Genomic DNA, 20,555 nt, shown 5'->3' with positions numbered 1-20,555 from the left:
CAGGACAAACCAGCTCAGGTCAGGAAGACAATCTCCTTCTGATGATGGTATTCAGTGCTACACACACTGTATGTGTGTGTTTTTGAGTTGATCATCTGTTTTTGCTTGCTCCTCGAGCTGGGCTTTTATAACTCTAAAGAAAGTAAGCTCCAGCTATAGCATAGCCATTCATCTTGCTGCATTTACCTCAAAGCACCAAAAATTATCCACCAAGCTCCACTTATCTTTGAGGATTCAAAAATAATTCATGGACCATTGGCATGAGATCAGAGAGTCAGTTTTAGTCTGAGAATCACAATGCTCATGAACAAGGTACAGTTATTATACCGTATAGCAGGCATTGTTTAGCTAGCTGTAACTGATTCTGTCTTGTCTCACTGGCATTATCAGCCTCTCTGTACAACAAGAGTTGTTCCATGAAAGAGCCTTTGAATTGTGGGCTGTACTGTATAGCAGGGGGCTGAGAGATTTTATTTAGATGGGCTGCCTTGGTCAGAGTCAAATTGGAGATGTAGATTCTATATGTATGCATAGATTCAAGTCCTAGCTCATGCTGTGCTGTTGCATCTCCAGCTTGTTATAATTTCCAATTGTGAGGTAGCAGTACTTTCAGTCCTACTTTAATGGTCCACATGATTCCTAAGAGATATTCTTGATCAGCACGACCCATGTCAATAGGAGTAACGTGTAAATTATCTTTTACCATTGACCTTATGGCTTTCTATTTCAAAGAACAAGGAGTTGTATCTTGATCAGTTGGTACATTCCCTCAACTAAAAGCCTTTTTCTTCCTTTCTTGGCCTTGAAGTCATGTTGAATACCTTACCCTGCTGTTTGTCATAAATAAAAATAACATTTGCTCAGTCAGTATATAGCTGACTAATCGCATTATGGTCTCATAATTTTGCATGTGACTTAAATTCTGCAATTAAAAATATGCTCCACAAGGTTGACGCTTGTGACTAAACTTAATTAGCTGAGATGTTATGGACGATTCCGTTCATGCTGTGATGGAGAGACTGTGCTTCTTATATTAAACTAATTTACTAGGTTGTAATTGTAATGAAAGCAGTAGTGTGGGAACATTATCTAATGATCCCCCTGTGTTGTGTTCCAAACTTGCCATACAAATAATTTAATTACAGATACATTTCAGTTTTACATTTCATCAAAACGATCTATCCTTTTTATCCTTTGGATCTAATAAAACAATATTTACATCTGAATCAGAGCCATGGGAGACATCTGCTACAAATGACGTAAAAATCCTCCTGCTTGTTTTAGAGATATGATGCAATCATGCAGTGCCGTGGCAGCAGTGTGTTTCGTAGAAGCATCTTTACTGACGTATTCTCCTCCAAGTAACACATGTGATTTAAAGATAATGTGGCTTAGTGATGCAGAATGTCTTATATAAAGGTTAAGCTGTTACTAATACATAATTAATTATTAAAATCCTTGTATGAGAACAAACGCATCCAGAAAATGATATAGGTTTCCATCCCGGAGAATCTAAATAACTAAATTAAATCAATACTGACATACTCATTAAGTGAACATTTAAAAATAAAGGTCATTTTAAAGTTGTATTTCCAATCAAAATCCAATCACTTATCTAAAAAAAAATCAATGTTTGCATTCTCCCAGCATGATGATATAATATAGGTGCATTATTGCACGTTATCCACACGAGAAGCGCTTGATTTTCTGAGATATTCAGTTTCTGTCTTTCCTGCTCTGACTCTGTGGTAAATTAACTGGTTGAGAAAGGAAACCTTCCTTTGACTGTCTTATTCACTTTGTACAAGTCTCTTCAGCAAATACCATAGGTGCTATTTTTGTAACATGACGTGCAGACTGAGAGGGAAATGACTGGTCTCTCTTGGATCAAAATTGGTGTACCCTTTTCTAAATCCTAATCCCTCTCAGGTTGAGTGAAGTTTATCTTTATTTTGCCTGACTGTGATATACTGCTTTCAGATGCCTCCTTGCTAGCAAAACATAAACGCATTTGCTACAGGAAACAGTAACTGGAGGCATATTTCAACAATGTTATTATACTGCATAATTAAAGGAACATATTGTTTTTATATTTTATGTTCATAATAATCAATACAAGTTACGATGTAATGGGTATGTTGCCACTCTACTCTGTTAATGTTTTCCTTTTATACTATGGCCACAAGCAGTAGAAAATGAACCTTTTAGTAATCAGATCTGTTTTTTGGACATATTTTGTGGGTGAAACCATGGTTTTATTTGCTAAATAGGATTACTTGTATTGTTTTAATAATGGATATAATAGTGAATTCGGTCTTCTATCCCTTAGGTCTGACTCTTATCCATTTAAAATGCTAAATGGTTCCATGTTTTGTGTGTTATAATAGTGCCACATATTAAAGATGCCAGTTTTTCTCTCCTGCCCTCACTACCCACATGGAGTGCTGATACAGGCTCTCTGTCTCTGTATTGTATAATTGTCTGAGCTAAGTGCCATGTCACCATTTTTATTCGCTAGATGCAAAGCCATCAATTCTCTGAGTACGACTACTTTACAATGGAATTACAGAAATACCATATCTGTCACCGGGTTTCAAACACTAAAGGAAAGTTCTGACAGCTGCCTGTCAAACCCTTGCACTCCACACATTGTGACTGGTACAAGATTGAACAGGTCTGGAATACAGAGAGCTGAAACCACTTCTGAGCTTTGTTCCAAACATTTATTTTTCTTTATAATGTTTTTGGTCATCAATCTTTTGTTCACATTCTGTGCTAAATGGGTGAGTGCTATGTGAACTCCTCTTTCTGTCAGCACAAGAACACCATTGTTACTTGTAAACTTCTACATGCTATGTTGCAAGAATCTTCAGCTTCTAATGGCATAGTAACTTGTGATTGTCACATGTGTGTCACTTGTTTTGTTATTATTAACACATAAGCCACATTTGGATGGGCTTTGTTTCTTTATGGGAGGTCTCCTATAAAATGATGTTCCCATGCAACTAAACTGCATTCTCAATTAGGTTTAGAGGGAAACATTTTCTCTTGGATTACGGCCACAGTTTTAAACACGTGGTTAATGTAGTAAATTAAAATAAAACAAAACAAAAAGGCAGCAAAACTACTGGGTTATGTTTAGTCAACAACACCACTTGATTATATTTAGTAAAAGATCAGGATTTGGCTCAAAATATTACATTTATTACGTAAATGAAAACAAGTGAAAGGGGACTTTTGGGTTCATACATGACACAAACACCGATCTCCTGGGCAACAGTCTAGTGTTTGATCCCCTTCCTACGCAGACTTCTGTGGACTATGAATAGAAACCTGTGATGCTTCAAAAACAAATGGACTGGAATGGAATGCAGTTTACTTGGTTGTAACATATTTCTTAGACGCTCAGGCTGCCTATCCCAGTGATAATTGCACTCACTAATTGCCTTTTTTTTGGTGCACCTGTTGCTTGAATAGTTTAAATCCTGTCCACCTTCGAAAACAATATTCTTGAGTTCTATTTAAGCCAGAAAATTATATTTTTTCTGCGGTAGTTGAGCCTCCTATATTTTTGTAATGAATTAAATGGCGTCCTGAAGAAGGGGGAGGAGCAGGGCAAATATTTTACTATGGACCCCTGGAATATTAATCTCCTCCAATTAGGGCTTTAGTTATAAAAGCAACACAATAGTCCTACTAGTTAGTTTTCAATAATATTAGGAAATGTTTCCACTAAGATAAGGGTCAACATTTTAGATGTATTTAACCTTATTTAAAAAAAGTAGAATAGAATATAAATGATAAGCCTGCTGATCACCGCCATCTTTTTCAGTTACTGCAGCCAAAAGACAAGATGCCTGGTTGATTCTTACTGTAGGTTGAACCAGCAACATTATGAACCCAATACTAGAATACAGCAAGGGGCATTTCTGCAGAATGGACCATTTCTATATTGACCATGATCGTGTTGATCAGCCAATAAGAGATCTTTGTTTTTGTGTGTGGGACAGGGAGTGATTAAAGAATATGTAGCACACACAGAGAAGGTCATTACCACACACATAATCTACAAAGTTATAAAATGATTATTCGGCTTTTTTCTTTTTTGCAGAATCATTTTGTTTCCTCATGGCCCAAAGCAAACAGGAAACACTGAAATACATTATAGAGAACATATTTTAGTACTGAATTATACAGTCTGGCATCTAGCTGTATAGCTAAAGACAGGCAAGGACAGATAAAAAATCATGAACTGTACACAAATAAAGCTTTGAAATCATGAGAAACCTCAAGAAAACATGCACAATTAAAGATGCTTTTCATAAAAAATTGTAGGAGCTTCTTTTAAAGTCATAAAACAACAACAGCAAAATCATGATCACAATCACGACCCACATATTTTTGCAAATGAGATTCAGCCCTAGAGTGTGCTAAAGTGTGAGTGTGGATCCACAGCAGCCAATCATCTACCAGGAAGACACAAATGATGATGTTTCCATCATTCAAGAGTGCCTGCCTCTCCTATCATCATTATGTTGCTATCATTCACTGACTAATCTTCACAAATGATTGTGTATTCTTTTAAATCCTGCAAGGAAGGAAGACAATTCCTATCAAATGCTCACATGCACAGCGTATAGCCTAATTGCAGCTGTCAAAACATTGTCTGTGTACTTGATACTAGAGAAGGTACTTATTCCCTATCATGCTACGCGCTACATAAATATATGTGGAGTGAGTGACAAATTGCATTCTATCATCTCCATTTCCTGCTCATCAACCTTCCATGTGTGGCACCAACACTTGTGAGTGACATCAGTTATCTTACCGGCGAGCTAACAGCGCTGCCTTATTTGCTGCGCACATGACTGTCTGTTAGATCTGGGTCAGACATTGTTTGTAAATTATATTTTTGTCTTTGCTGAAGTGACAGGTAGATTTTAGTATGGCACCACAACTTGTTTAGTGAAGCTAGCCCTGAATTCTGTATATAGTATGCTCCTCCCTTTTGTAATGTATCATAATGAATTATGTATTTTGTTTAGTACCCTCTTTCTATAACTTATTATGATGATATTGTTTGTACTTTCTACTCATATTTATGATATCTTATGGAAATGTAACATAAACATATATATATATATATATATATATATATATATATATATATATATATCGGTATACAGTGTATATATGTATACATAACACCTGATTATTTAAAGGCACACCTGATGGCAATAAAGCCCAAAGCAAATCTGATGAAGCAACATGCGAAATGTGGAGTTCGCTCCATCTTGTTTGTTGTCGGTTGATAAATAAGTGTATATAATACCCTAGGTGAACTGGAACTTAATTTTTTTCTGGATTTTTAACTCCAGATTTCTTATTATTTGTAGGCTGCTGTATTGGTTCATGCATGCAAACAGGATAAATAGGCAATTAAATTTAAGAAACCAGTGAGGGAAATGTAACGGCTGTCTTGAGACTAGCACTTTTCCCCTGTATACACACTGGCAAAGTGAACTGGATCAATTTAAGGTTAAGGTTTAATCCCTTGAACACCCATCAATCAATACAGGAAGTCACCCATTTGAGTGCCTTTCCTACATGGAACCATAATTCCCAGTAACAGACGTTGAGCCAGCCTCCTCTCGTATTCTCTGCTCTCCTCTCCGTCCACGGCTGCACTCTGCTAATCCAGATGGCTACAGACTCAGAATCTGGTCTCTCCAGCAGCCTTTCTCCTTTCGCCTTTCAGCCTTTGTCCTGAACCCTTATCTCTCTGAACAATATGGGCGCCTCCTTAAAGCACAAAGCACCAACTTGTTTCCCTCAAACCTCAAAATGTGAACTTTGAGCTCTGACGCAGTGAAGCCTGGACTACTCATTTTATGGAAGAGACTTTGAAGTAGAAGTTGCTGTGTGTGTGTGTGTGTGTGTGTGTGTGTGTGTGTGTGTGTGTGTGTGTGTGTGTGTGTGTGTGTGTGTGTGTGTTAGCTGTCTCTGCCTATTACCACATGTCTTTGTGTTGTTTCATGGATTGGAACAAATAAAACATTTGAGTTTGTGTTGGTCCCCATGTGTAGATTATATAGAAGATTGCTTTATTTTGATAAACCAAAGAAGTAAACTGTTGTGAATGTCCGTGCCTTACCAAACCTCTGATAAAGTGTACCTTCATGTGACACCTGCTAATCCACCACACAGTTTTGGATTGATAATGTCACACACACACACACACACACACACACACACACACACACACACACACACACACACACACACACACACACACACATTTCAGCACATTAATAAACCATAGTTCATCACAAAGCAATTGGGTCATTGTGTCATATATGTAGATAGCACAGCTTGAGATAGAAACATAGCTGTGCGTGTTATTAGTGCTGCTGGCAGTGTTGATAGGTTTGGAAAGGTCAGTGAACAAAGTGAACATAATGTTCTGACATTTAGAACTGAGAGAGTGCGAAAGATAATAATAACGTTTTTGATGACTCAAAAGACAAAAATGGTGTGTTCATGCATGAACCAAAGCCTTGTCTTACAATCTGTAAAGTAATGTCTGAATATTAAGTCCAAACTTGTGTTTTTAAGTCCTGGTTTGTTTTGTTTGTAGCATTTCTTGACTGTCTGTGGCCTGCCTTTTATTGGTTTACTTGTTGACAGACGCTATTTGAAAAGTGTTGCAATGTCTCGACTGCCTTGATCTAAAAATATGCAATTCTGCTTTAAAGACTAAAATGTACGTGTTTATTATGCAAAGCCTTCTTTGAAGTGGCATAGAGGAATTAAGTAATTCAGTAGTTTTCTTTTACCGTTATTGTCAGACTGCAGCACATTGAGCAGTGAATAGGTCAGTGTATTGTAGTCTAAACTAGTCATAGAAAATAAAACCAGCGAAGGCCTGTTAATTGTTAATATTGTGTTGATTTTTACAAAGAAAACAGGAGCTACACAGTTTTGTGTCAAGCTACGACACGTTTTCAGCTCTCTTTAACTTACCATGCAACCTCTTCTTTCTCCAATATGCTGGAACGTTTGACTTTTTTTACAGAACTCTTCACTTTTTTGGTGACTTCACACCGTCGCCACTTATCACAAGAACCAGGCTTTTAATTTCACCCATGGATCCCCTCTCCTCCACATTTCCTCTGTATAATTGACTTTTTTGCAGGTTTCAGCCATCTCTGGACATCTTCTACAGGCTAGGCAGGTATCAAACACTCCTCTCCCCCGCCCACACACACACACACACACACACACACACACACACACACACACACACACACACACACACACACACACACACACACACACACACACACACACACACACACACACACACACACACAGATAGATACACACAGCTCTTACAGTTTTTTTTCAGAGAGACACTCGTGGCTTCAGGGTCCAGGTGTCTCAGTAACTGCTGACCCATGTTATCATCCCGCCTCAGCAACCAGGCCTCCTCAAAATTAATCCTGACGCCGTCACGGCACCCCCCTCGCTCACACTGATGGCTCCCTCTTTGGGTGACAATCCCCTCTGGATCCTGAGCAGCCTGGACTCAGACACGCTCACCTGCATACCCCAGTCCCACGAGACACTCCTATCAATTGAAAAGGGGAGGCAAAGTGACTGGGATTACAGCCAGTGCTGTGTTAATTATAAGCTTTTTTAATGAATGGGAGGTAGAGGCTGGGAGGCCAGGTGGAACAGCCCCACAAGACAAATCCGATTATCCAGGAACGGTTTGTTTCTCTTTCAAACTCTCCATCTCCCTCATTCTGGAATAATTTTCCAGCTCTGCTTCAGAAAGCACAGACATTTGTTTTTGGTGTCTGTTTTTGCTCCAAATCCTTTTTTGCTCTATTTTGCACATGTTGTTGCAGCATCAAGGGAGTGTAGTTACATTATTTTTTTACAGAAGATAAAGTACCTGAAACATTACCATTTAACTCTCCATACGGAAGAGTTGTCTTTTCTCCTAAAGCAACTTTAGTTTCCAAGTTTTTTCCTTGGAGATGTGTCTTTGTTGTTTGCATGTTCACACCAATACATAGAAAAAGCCTTATCATTTAGCAGCTTTTGTTCTGCGCTAATTTGACATTCTCTGAGATTCCTTTTTCATGTCTGATGAAATATTTATGGTGTGAAAAGAAAAAATATTCAGTGAGAATTATCTGGCTAACAACACAATGCTCTGCGGCTTTGTTTTAGGAATCCCACCAATTAGCGTCGTTTTACACTAAAGGCTATTGATATGCTTTGAACAGAGAAATGTGTGAGTGACAAAATGTTGCATGAAGATCTAGCTATGAAATTAAACATCATATGAAACATTAAAGTGCATCAATTTATCATTTTAAATGCTTTCCTGTCCCTGACTGACTGATTGTTTTGCTATACATTTGAGTCTGAGCTGCACTCGATCACACTCAGCACTGATTCTGGATTTGACATTTGATTTTGGGAGACCTTGTATGCTAACACAGTTGTGGGTTTTTAGCTTTGCCTGGTTTCATTTTACTTTCATCAGTTAATCACTAACCAAGACATACAGTAATTAAGATGGTTCAGGAATTTGTAGATTGTAAGTCAAATAAAAATGACACTTGAGTGTACTGAAGTAAAGTTCCTCCCTGTAATAGTATTTGACGTAACTAATTTGATTAAGAGATTTGCTGCAGCTCGTCCATATATCTAAACATCCTGTTGCCACATTTTAGCCTTTTTCAAATTTACCCTGTCTGATCACATTTGCTTTGTAATTAATCACTATAATTTGGTAATCTTCTAAAGAACCATGTGATACCAGACCAGCTAATTCAATTATTCAATTTCCAATCCAAACCAAAGCTATTTTTCAGAAACTAAGAAAAAAAGAAAAAAATCACAATATAGAGATTTAAAAGATTTAAAACCTAAACCAATTCCCCAATTTTGTGAGAAAAAGATGGATGCTATCAGTTAACTGATCTTTGTGTGGTGAGGTCGGGTGGCGCGGCGGCAGCTAGGTTAACATTCTCTCTTGCCGTTATCAGTGGTGTGACCCTGTCAGCTTGCTTAACTACTGCACCTACAGCGCATTGAGGCAGCCAGAAAGAGCCATAGTATGTTCCGTGCAACAACGATAAACATGCAGCTGATTGAGTTCACAACCCTGGCTTCAGGAGCAGCTTCTTGGACTGCCAGACAGTTTGAGGTGTTGGCAGAATAGAGATACCTCTCTCTTTCAGCCAATACAGACATACAACATCTTAACAGTCTGGGAAAACTATTTTCAAATTCCAGTTCCGAAAGATTACATAATATATGGTGTGTTTAAGTGATGTGATTATTGTCAAAGCATCATAGTTAAGTCTGACATTGGTCTGCTGATGTGCAGCGGAAGAAAGATTTTCATGATATATAGAAAGTTTTGGGTGTATGAGTACTCCCCAAGCCTAGACATGAAACATATACATACATACATTGAGATGATATGGATGAGATCAAGGTCTTAGCTTTACTATTTATTTATGAATATATTGAATAAACAATGAATTGTAGGAGAAGGCAGCTAGAAATATTTTGACATATGGTGATGTACAGGAGATGGTCAAGTTCAACATCCACCCACATCAGCACAACACTTTCACAACAGCATGTTACAAAACAGTGCTGATAGAAAATCATCATACCTCTTTAAAATAGTCTCTTAATTGTCTTGTAGCCTTACAAAACTATTGAAAAATATCTTTAAAAAAAACAGTTTTTACACATTGTTACCTTACAACATTCAACAAACAAAAAAAGACAACAGTTCTGAAAACAAAACTAAAACTAAAAACTTGAATAGCAATCTTAGCATAGATCGTTGGTGCAGTTTGAGGACAGAGTGGGTTCCCTGGCTGCTCAAACATAAAACCCTGCAGGCTCTCTTTCTTTCTATCATCGGCATCTTTGTAATTGTTTGTGTATTATTTCATCGCTTCTACTTTCTTTTTTTTTTTTTATCTTTATCTCCTTTTGGTTTTATGGCGCGTTGCAACCATATTGCCAATATGTTAGTTTATATCATTTGGGAAATGTTTTTATTGACCTCTTCTATCCTGTCCTTTTCTTCCAACCACTTAGTAAATTTGGTGACTCATTGGCGCAGTGATACTATTGTAATGCAGTCGTAAGCTGTGTGTTTTTTGAGTATTTGACAACAGGTTCAAATATGGCTCAGCCAATCATAATCAAGGACCAGAACTCTCCGTTGTATAATGGTTAATCTAAGGGGCTGATCACATATCCAAGCCAGATATTTTACTAATTAAATTTGAATAATGGTTCTGATATTTTTTTCTTTGATATTGAGGCTTATAATCTGTAAATACATCTGGAAAAAAGTTAGATTACATTTATTTTACTTTCCATGGTGTAATATGATTTTGACAGGGTCTGATGATTTACCAGGCAGTACATTTATTTTAAATTATAAAACTTTCATTTTGGTGAAGTGTTTGTACAGGTTGTTTTATGAAATGTACAGGTTGCAATATTAGCATCTAATTAACATACACATATCAAATATTATTTATATAGCCCAATATCAAAAATTACAAATTTGCCTTAGCGGTCTTTACAGTCTTTATAGAATAACACACCCTTTCCTTAGAACAGGGGTATTCAACTACATTTCTAAGCGGTCCAGTTAGAGAACATTTCCACGAGCAAAGGTCCGGAGCAGTCATAATGTCTAACATGCGTTATGAATTAGTGTGATATATATTGAAGTAGCCTAGTAGCTGTATCAACGTCAAAACTAATAAAGAAAGTACAATTTTAAAACATTTAGACAATATTTATTGTCACTTAACATTTAACTATACATATATATATATTACTGTAGATGTATATAATGTTCTTCTCGGGCTTCATTTAAAAATACAATTTAGAAAATAAATAAAATAGCTTTTGAAAAATTGTGCATCTTAAAATAAAGTGTTTAATCTTAGAAAAATAAAATAAAGTGTTGCAGCAGCTTGAGTTTCCCTTTTTCTTTAACTGTTTCACATCTTGATTTAACTCTCAACCACTGTTAGAATAAATAATTCTCAACACATCTTAACAGTTGAACAGTTTAACCCAGGCTACCACATCCTGGGTTAAACTGTTCTCTGTGGCTGATGATGCTGACAGGTGGACTATTTGCTTTATTTTGTCACAAATCAAAATCATATTGGGCTCTGAGTGCTTATTTTCTGTGCCCTCAGTTCAGACTTGAGTGGGTATGTTTGGTCAAAAACGTTGTGCTTTGTCTCATAGTGGCGTTTCACATCACCACTTTTAATGAGCACCACGGTCTCTGGTTTTGTGCTCCAGTGGGAAGGATGAACATGAATGAGTCCATTCTGGGTTGAAAGCTCTGTTGACTTTTCTCTTCTTGGAGAGCGCCATGAGTAGTTATTGTTCTCTCCCTTGTCTGCCGCTCACTCGTCTCTTCGTCTGTGTTTCTCTCCCTTTCTCTGTCTTCTCTCCCTGTATCGCTAACTCGTCTTTCCGTCTGTCACAGCGCCTCTCATCTGTTTGTATTCAGAGTCGCAATGTTCGCCGGTTGGAATGCACAGATTTGATTGGCTGCATAGCATCATGTGGGATGGCTTAACTCGCATGTAATTGGTCTGTGAGTTTCCTGAACCGCTAAACCAGTGTCCGGGTCGGGTTAGGTCGGCGTGTGGGTCCGGACTCGGACCGCGGTCCTCCAGTTAGTGACCCCTGCCTTGCAGCAGACAAAAACTCTGGGGATAATGCCTGGGATGTTGAGATATTAACGTGCATCCATGGGACATGTATTGAGAGAGAGATGGGGAGGGAGAGGAAGAGAGAGGAGCTTGGTGTAAGACCAGCAGTCTAAGGCTATAAAAGCTTGACTATGGTCATGGTTCAAGGCAAGTCTAAGCCAGCCCTTACTTTAAGCTTTATCTAAAGGGAAAGGGTCTGGCTCCCATTCTACTTTTGGAGACTCTAGTAACAGTGACAATGTTAACATGGGGATGTTTAGCAGGTATAATGTTTACGATGCATGCTAACATTGCTTACTTAATTAGTACAAACATAAAGTACAGCTGAGGCAGATGGCAATATGTGTGGCCTGATGATGGTGCGAGCTGGAGATATTGACAATTCATCCTGAGGGGATCATGAATGTCTGTACCAAATGTCAATCCATCCAATAGTTACTGCGATATTTCAGTCTGAACTAAAGTGGTGGACAGACCGGAGACAGACAATGCTGTCCTTGCGTTGTCTTCCCATATTACTACAAAAACCTATCCTCTGTTAAAACAATTATTTTTAGATTTCTTAGATGTTGTCTATGTTTTTTAAGTACACAACACAATTACTGCAATAACAACTATAGCTAGATGCAGAAATGCACAAGAGGTGAGAAAACAGTAAGACGTAGCGTATACACTTTGATTGTAGTAAAAGTCTAAAGTTGAGATTGAATAAAGTTTAAATGAAATGTTTGTCCCTACTTGAAACTGCTAGTTTGCAATTGATTTTGTTCTATCCACCAGAAGCACCTTTCTTCCATCCTATTTGTTGGCTTTTATTTAGTTAGCAGCCAGCCAGGGTAGGAGAAGTTCAGCTTCAGAGACAAGCTCATTTGGCCACAATGCAATGGCAAGGCAAAGCACTTAAAAGCCTTGGGAAATAAGGTCTGGGTTACTGGGATCTCGGGTTTTCAGGAGCGTGGCCAGGAAGGTCAATAAGGGAGCAAAGCTTAGAGGTGGGGCCAATAGGGACGGGGTTGGGGTGGATGGGAGACAAGGGCAGGAGGTGTTAATAGAATCAGAGTTTCCTTTAGATGAGCTCCAAGAACAGGCTGGGCTCGAAAGTTGACATGTATTCATTGAATGTCATAGGACAGAAAAAACCCAAACTGCTACTCTTGGACTACACTCTTGTCTTTTGATATTACTGTTTGATTGTGACATAGGCAGTGACAAATCATGACTGTAAGCCTTGCAGTTTATTGTAAAATTGACAGACATCAACCACACTGCAAATCTAAACTTGGGAAACATAATCATCCTTATTTACATGCACAGACAGTTTCTCTGAGATCTTTCTGATGAGATAAATAATAAAATGAATAAGACAGAATACATGAATGGATTGTAAATCATTCATTCCTTTTTGCAGTTTGTAGGCTTTTGCACACCTTTGCGATGTAAGATAGCTATCAACAATGCATCATGTGAATGAAATACAATCTTGAGAATGTCATTGTATAAAGTGTCAGATTTTTGTTTGTTGTGGAATCAGATGTTTATATCAGTGTCTCTTTTTTTCTTCTCTCTTTTTGTCTTTCTTTTACTCAGACCCTGTAGCCCAGGCTGACTCTTGTGCCAACCCTGGTGGGAACATCAGTGGGTGGGTACTTGACAGAGCCAGCGCCAGGGAGTTAATACCACTCAGTGCTGCTGGAGGTGTGACACAGTCCCAGCCCTCTGCACATTGATTCACACAGGATTAAGCCACTGCATGATGCTTCAGGCGGAAAGCCTGGCACAGCTGATTTACTGTCAGACTTAACGTCATTGGAGGCTTCCTCTGCCCTGCTCCTGTCTACTGTGGAACGACTTGTAAAAAGTATCAGCCACTGCACCAACCAGATCACCCAAAGGGATGACTGGCAGTCATCTGGCTAAGGTACTTGTAAATCATGCTGTGTCAATTTAGTAATTTCCGTTTTTTTTTCTAAGGTACAGTTACATTGCTTTGATATATCTGTCCCAACCAGTGTTCATTTTGCCTTTAATTTTTAATGGAAACTATAACAATTTATAATAATTGACAACCTTTTTGTCACGGTTGAAACTAAACCAAACTAAACTAAGAAAAACTGTGATGGAATCATGAAATAATCAGCCTACTGTTTTGATGCAAAGTATAATTCAACTTCACACAGTCACCTCAGGCTCATTATTAGTAAAAATGTATCATCCACCATCGAAAACATCTCTCCTTAAATTCAGAAGTTATTTGCTCAACCTGCGGTTTAAAAAGAAGCGTCTTGCATTCAGTAACGTACTGACATTACTGGGGAAAAAACTAAAATATTCAGGCAGCATGCACATTTATAAATAATGCTAATGAAACATTATCAAGTGCTGGGTATGTAATGTTAATGTTAGTCTCAGATGGCTATTTTACTTGCTGCTTTAGGGAGGAATGAGTAAATTCGAGGATTAATGTAGACAGTCAACCATCTAAATCTTCTTTAAGATATTTGCTAAAGAAATATCATTGATGTTATTTGACGTTTTAGTTTCTCCTCTCTAGCTAAACACTGACAATGAACAGTATTTAAGTGAACAAGTGAGTGAAACCACTGCTGAATGATTCACTGCTCTACAGTGGAGAGCACAGGTAGCTACGGTACTGATGAGAGTCAGTCTGCAGTATTACTGCAGAGCAGAGTGACATGGACACTGTGTGCTTCAACGAGTGAACAGGGCCTTTTCCACTAAACTGGCAATACACGAGAACCCCAGCTTCCATACCTTTACAATACGCATGACTATATAATAGGCACACTACTTCCTGCTTTTGCACTGATTTCTGCCATTGGACATAAATTGGGAGGTGTAGATTTGTCCAGTATGGATGTAATTTCTAAGACACTGAGCTGATCTGTACACGCATGCTTGTTTTTAATTGCTTTGCAATCAGCAGTGCCTGTTTGTTGTGAAGACTAATTTGGAAATTGTCTTTGTTACAGTTCTGAATAGAATAACGAAAACTGTGTCAGAAGACTTCAGGAATAAAATGGAGATGGACAGCAATATTCTCAAATATCAGTCCTGCAGTGACAGATCTATGCAGCTACACCCACAAGCCTGTGATCAGAGCAATACAAAAAACGGTGTTACTGACAACATGTCTGCTTGTTTCAATGTTGTCATGGTCATTCCTGCCAATGAAAACATCTGCAAAAATCTGCTTCTTTGGGTAGAGAATGGATTTCTATTTTTGATATTGCCAAAGCCGATCAAAAACAATTACGTGCACCACATCATGGACAACATACTTGCAGCTGTGTTAACCTGAATATACTGGGTGCAGTACACAAAGAAGAGCACAGGGATATGGGCAGTAATTTATGCTGAGAATGTGAAGAGGGAATGCGCTGGTTGGCTGCATAATTATGTGGAAATCCAGAGAAGAGGTTGCCATCTCTGAAAAAATGCACTGGGATCAAATGCCTTTGTTTCCACTCCAGACAGAACTGGTGTGGTTGGCTCATTTAAAGAGAAGCTTGATGATCACATGGTGATTGTTTAGAGCTTCAGCATACCAAATTAGCTTTTGACATTCATTTGGAATGATCTAATCAAACATTAATTATTGTGACCACCTGTGAAAGAGAAGGCTATGGAGTGTTGCTCATCTGTTCCCTTATGGTAGCTGCAGGGGTCCTTGCTCTCTGAATCCAGCAAGTGAGCCCCAAACAGGGACCACAACAGACAGAGAAGCAGATTGCATTCCATCAGATCACGGAGTTTCTAACAGGATGCACAGCTGCATCTGAGCCACACTGCGGTTTGCCAGGTTTTCTGTGACCACTGAGAGTCTGGCATGATTCATTTGACCCAGATATTTAGCAGCTTAAGAGCTTTTCTTTTTTAAGATTTTCAGGATAGCCTGCATTCCCCCTCTGCCTGGATGAGTCCAAGTCTGAGTTGTATGAACACAATTGCCACTAAATCTTTAAACTGATAGGCTTGAAGAAAAGCAACAAGTCTTCTGATTTTGCAAACCATATCTAACACTATGGTAATCTTGAATGTCTGTCTTTGAAAACCAATACTGGGATGCCTTGGGGTCAGGCTTCTTTTCATTGCTTGTTTTTGTTCAAGACCATGTTTTCCAATCAGTTGTGACATGTTCTTTCAGCCTATTGAGAGCACTGCTTGTCCCATGAATAGTCAAATTAGACTGGCTAGAGGGAGGATGTAATGTGGGTGCAGTCAGGTATGGCTTCCAGAGCAGTGCAGCCGGAGAGGTTGGCTAGTAATCAGCAAGCAGAGGTGTCTAATTGGCATATGGCTCTGTAAGTGCCAGACTACTCTGCTCATTCATCCAAATAGAAATAATTTTCTAGCCATCTCAAAATGTGAGACAAAGGCAGCTTTAATAAAACAAAACATAAGAAGTGCAAAGATTACATTTAAAGTGGATCATTTCTTTAAATCAGAGAGATCAGTTAACCCTATCACTATTCTTTGAGTTGACGGAATTCAAATGATGTGCCACACATGTGCCTGTATAGTACTGTATGTGATACTCGTGCTGCAGATTGGTATTAAGGACAAATACAGAAAGAGCTGTATGTTGGAACGCCAAACCCTGAATTTGAGACCAAAACACTTTTGCCTTTGGAATAACATATCAAACCTGGAGGAGAATTGGACAGTCCATCAAAAACTAAGCATCTGGCGGCCCATTTCTAGGCACCATGCCATCTCCACCTTGCAATTATTTCTCATTAAACACATTTTGCCCCCACCAACACTAAGCTAAAGCAGAAAACTCTAAATCTAATTTCCCTTAATGAAATCAAGCAAAAGAATTATCAAGCACCCAGCGCTTTCACAGACACACCATGTGTAAATAATCTTAAATCTCAAATCTCTCAGTGGTTAATCTACCATCAAATACTCTCTATGATACTACAAGGCAGCATGTAAACCCACCATGTTGTGGTGAACTGCAACGTTAAAGCTAGGGTATGCAATGTATTTCAGAATAATTTCTTTATTATATTTGTTGAAATTCTATGTTGCTCCCAACAGCAATCATAAATCAAGTGCTCTGACAAAAAAGAGAAAATAAATATGGTATCTGAGGCTATAGCAGGACTGTAATAAGCCCATCCAATCATTTTATTTGATCCGCATGAAATGATTATTGTTATTTATTTTGAACATTTTACACACAACACAAATTACAACCACCCATCTCCACAAACTCCCGCCTGTCAGTCTGTAACCAGGGTGAGAACCCTGTCGTGTGTCTGAGTGTTGCCCTGGTCAGCTTTGCATTGTGCAATATTGCAGGGAGCCTTGTCTGCGTTGTGTTTAGAAAAGTGTAACCACGCTTGCGACCGCTTTCAGCTCGCCAACTCACTGTAAATTGAAGTTAAACAAGCTGCAGGGGTGAAGTAGTCTCTCTCTTTCTATCTATAGCCAACCTGAGCAGCTCTGCACAAGCACAGCTAGCTGCGTTAGAGCTGTGGTTCACGCTCACCCAGATGTGTTCTCAGGTAACCAAATTTGGCGCAGATTGATTTAACTTGAATCGGACCTCTGTAGTACTGACGTAATTCGGTCAGTTTTGCACCCAACCCTAGTATTTGATGGAGTTGGATAAGGATAAGGATATTTTGGGGGAGTTGGTTTGGAGGGAGGCCTGAAGGGAGGGGCTGGGATAATTATCTTCAAAGTTGCCTACTCCAACTTTTAAAGACCACACAGACAGTTGTATCGAATCATTTAAAACTAATTGTCAACTGAATAATCCCTGATACCAATTTGTGAATAAAATAGTAACCCTTTATTTGGCATTCATTTCCTCAATTGTTTTTATACCCTTATATATAACAACACGCATGATTCATGCAATTGTATTCAATTATTTGCCTAATTATGTGTCACATGTTTTGTTGTAAATCAGAAAGTATTTCATATTGTACGTGGAGTTCATGATTGCAGAATGATTAAAAAAGACCTGCAGAGAGTTCTCTGTGGGATGATAAGCTGATAATAATAATAGCAACATTTGTTTTTGGAAAATGAATCACTGCAGTCATGAACACCATAACATTAGTCTCTCAAAGCATCAGGTGTTACAGATCCAATTCCATATTCATTAATTTTGCTGATTGTGCAACATAATTAGAGGCCTAGTGAATCCAGGACTAATCCCTAACACTCCTAGGACATGAATCACAGTAGCAGGAGATAGGAATAAATGAGCTGCAATAAAAAAGGTACTAATACCCCGTATTACTGCAAGCTTAAAGTCTCCCCTTCCTTCTATACATGTGTCCTCTTCTGCCTTGGGAGGCTGAGATTCTCTAGCCTCTCTGACTAATTATTTTTTGGTGTATTTGGAATGAGAAGCAGGCATGATATCACACTCATATGCTGAATTAAAAGCAGAAGACCAATATGATTCATGTGCGAGAGAGTGTTATGCACTTTAGAAGGTGACACTGAAAGTCATGTTTCTGGGCTGGAAGTTTCAGTGGGACTTTTATACACAGCAGCCTCAGAGTGGCTGACACCTTCTCTGCTCTCCCCATTTTTAAAGAGCTTACACATAGTCTCTTCCTCTGGTTTCTGCGGCCCATGTGTATCTCCATTTTGAGGAGTGACTTACTGATGAATTTCATGTTCTTCCCACAGGAGTAAGAGAGGAAGCAATGGGCTGGACTATGACTCTAAAATATGACTTTGGGGTCATTGCCTGGACACGACGAGCCGGGAACTACCTCAGCTTCTTCCTCCTCTTGTCGCTCTTTTCCATTACAGTCCAGTCAGACATTGTGTTTCCTAAGGACCATAATTTCTCATGGAAAGCAGGTAAAATGTTGAATTCTTCTTTTTTATTATTAATGTGATAATCAACACCCCCTTTTTGACTATTCTAAAACAATAAAACAATCATCCAGGTCTTTCATCTCTGGAGCAAAATCACTGGATGTGGTCAATTAAAATTCCACACAATGAGTGTTACAAGAACTTAGCTGCTCGTCATTTACCAAGGTTAGAGTAGAGTGAGCACACACACACACACGCACACACACACACACACACACACACACACTTAGACAGTCATTACAAGTTCTCATTATAGGAGACAAATGCAGTACAACTACATTCATTTTTAGTGCAACCAGTTCCTCCTGCAAAGTAATCCTCCTCTTTCTGATACACATTGTTGGGAGGCACAAACCTCAGGCTGCTATTCGACATCATCAAAAGAGAAGGCCCTTAAACCAGGGCAGTTAGCATAATAATACCTTCTTTCTGACGGGCTATCCATCTCGAGCCCAGTGGTGACAAGCGGCTTGAATTGTTAGCGTAATGATGTGTATGCAGTGGCTATGTGACACGCTTAATGAGACATTGGTGCACAGTAAATAATCATGTCATTTAATGAACAGCATGCATTTAATGAGCAGCATGCAGCCGTACATGTATTGTTCTGTGAATGTCGAGTCAAAATTGAATGAATTTCTGTGCATCATTGGAATATTTTATATCCAAACTTTTATCATATTTGTTAGAGGATCTTGTTTGGATAACTGTATTGAAAGCTGATGTCATACTTCACTCTCTTTAAAAAAAAATATGTGTAGGTAATCTCACACATTCATCCTTCACTTTATTAACAAATTCAATTGAAAATGCATTTCCAAAGCAGCTCTAGGAGGGAAACTTGGCCTTCCCACACAAACGCCCCACTTGCTGTGCGATTAGCACTTTCATTTCTCACTCTGTGGTTGGGTAATGACACTGCCCAAGTGATAAAGAGATTGATTAATTTCACTTGAAAGAGCGTATGTTCAAAAAGGATGTTTCCGGAACACCAAGAGTGAGGATTTGACATCCTTGCAGGGCTAAGATGGCTTATAAATGGTTGCTTGACTGGAAATGAGAACCATTTTCGAAACTAGAAAGGGAATCTCAAATTTAACATCTCTGAATATATCCAGTCATCCGTCTCCTGATGACTGTTTGACTCCAGGGAAAACTAAGGGACTGTATCATCTAACAACAGAAACTTCAACTGAATTGAAAAGAACAGTTGTACAATAAAACACGTTGTGTTACAGAACGAGGGCGTATTTGGTAAAGTTTGGTATAAATGAGCAAACATTCCTCGGGGCCACACGTATGTCTCACATTCACTGTCTCTGACGCAGCTCCAAGCTTTATATCACAAGTATTAGGTTCATGTTGGCAAATTATTTAACTTCCCCATCTTCACATTGGACATTATATTTGAATACTGATTATGGCTGACAAGCTTCCTTTCAATTTTGGACTTGTCTACGTAGAAAAGATGTGCTCTAAATTATGCACAGCCACCCTATTGTGTGTTTGGTGTGTCTATCTAGGCCAGCAGCATTGTGGGGTAAAGCTTTTGTGTGAGCCAGTTCCCAGAGCTGTGGCTAAGCTGGAAGTCTCCGGCTCAAACAGAGAGCTGGAGCCAAGCTTGACCTTCATCAGTGTCTTGGAGAGCAGAATGGAGAACTGAAACACTGCGGCTCATGGGACTATTATTTAACTCATTAAAGTGACTGTTCAAAATGCTTTTAAACAGCCAGCGAGGTATACATTTACCGGTGAACTCACAGCACACTGAAACGCAGTCTGTCAGAATAGACTTTGAGATGGTGATGTTAAGACCACCAGAATGTGTAAGGCTTTTCACTCAACTGCAGAAGGAAGCTATCGGTTTTCTATATATTTCAGAAATAT

The 20,555-nt window shown here is 38.7% G+C and overlaps 1 protein-coding gene across 2 annotated transcripts in view; it reads left to right on the top strand.

Moving 5' to 3' along the window:
- The window catches only part of thsd7ba (thrombospondin, type I, domain containing 7Ba), a 156,590-nt gene that overhangs the window by 24,412 nt on the left and 111,623 nt on the right, over nt 1–20,555 (top strand). For both annotated transcript variants that reach the window (XM_029459384.1, XM_029459383.1), the window contains exons 2-3: nt 13,383–13,713; nt 18,474–18,650. In XM_029459384.1, coding sequence (XP_029315244.1) covers nt 18,491–18,650 — 160 coding nt within the window. In that variant the 5' untranslated portion in view covers nt 13,383–13,713; nt 18,474–18,490. The remainder of the gene's footprint in view (nt 1–13,382; nt 13,714–18,473; nt 18,651–20,555) is intronic.

The sequence above is a fragment of the Cottoperca gobio genome, chromosome 21, assembly GCF_900634415.1.
Source record: "Cottoperca gobio chromosome 21, fCotGob3.1, whole genome shotgun sequence".
Classification (NCBI taxonomy): domain Eukaryota; kingdom Metazoa; phylum Chordata; class Actinopteri; order Perciformes; family Bovichtidae; genus Cottoperca; species Cottoperca gobio.
The sequence above is the reverse complement of the archived record's forward strand: the minus strand, read 5'-3'. Positions and strand labels throughout refer to the sequence as shown.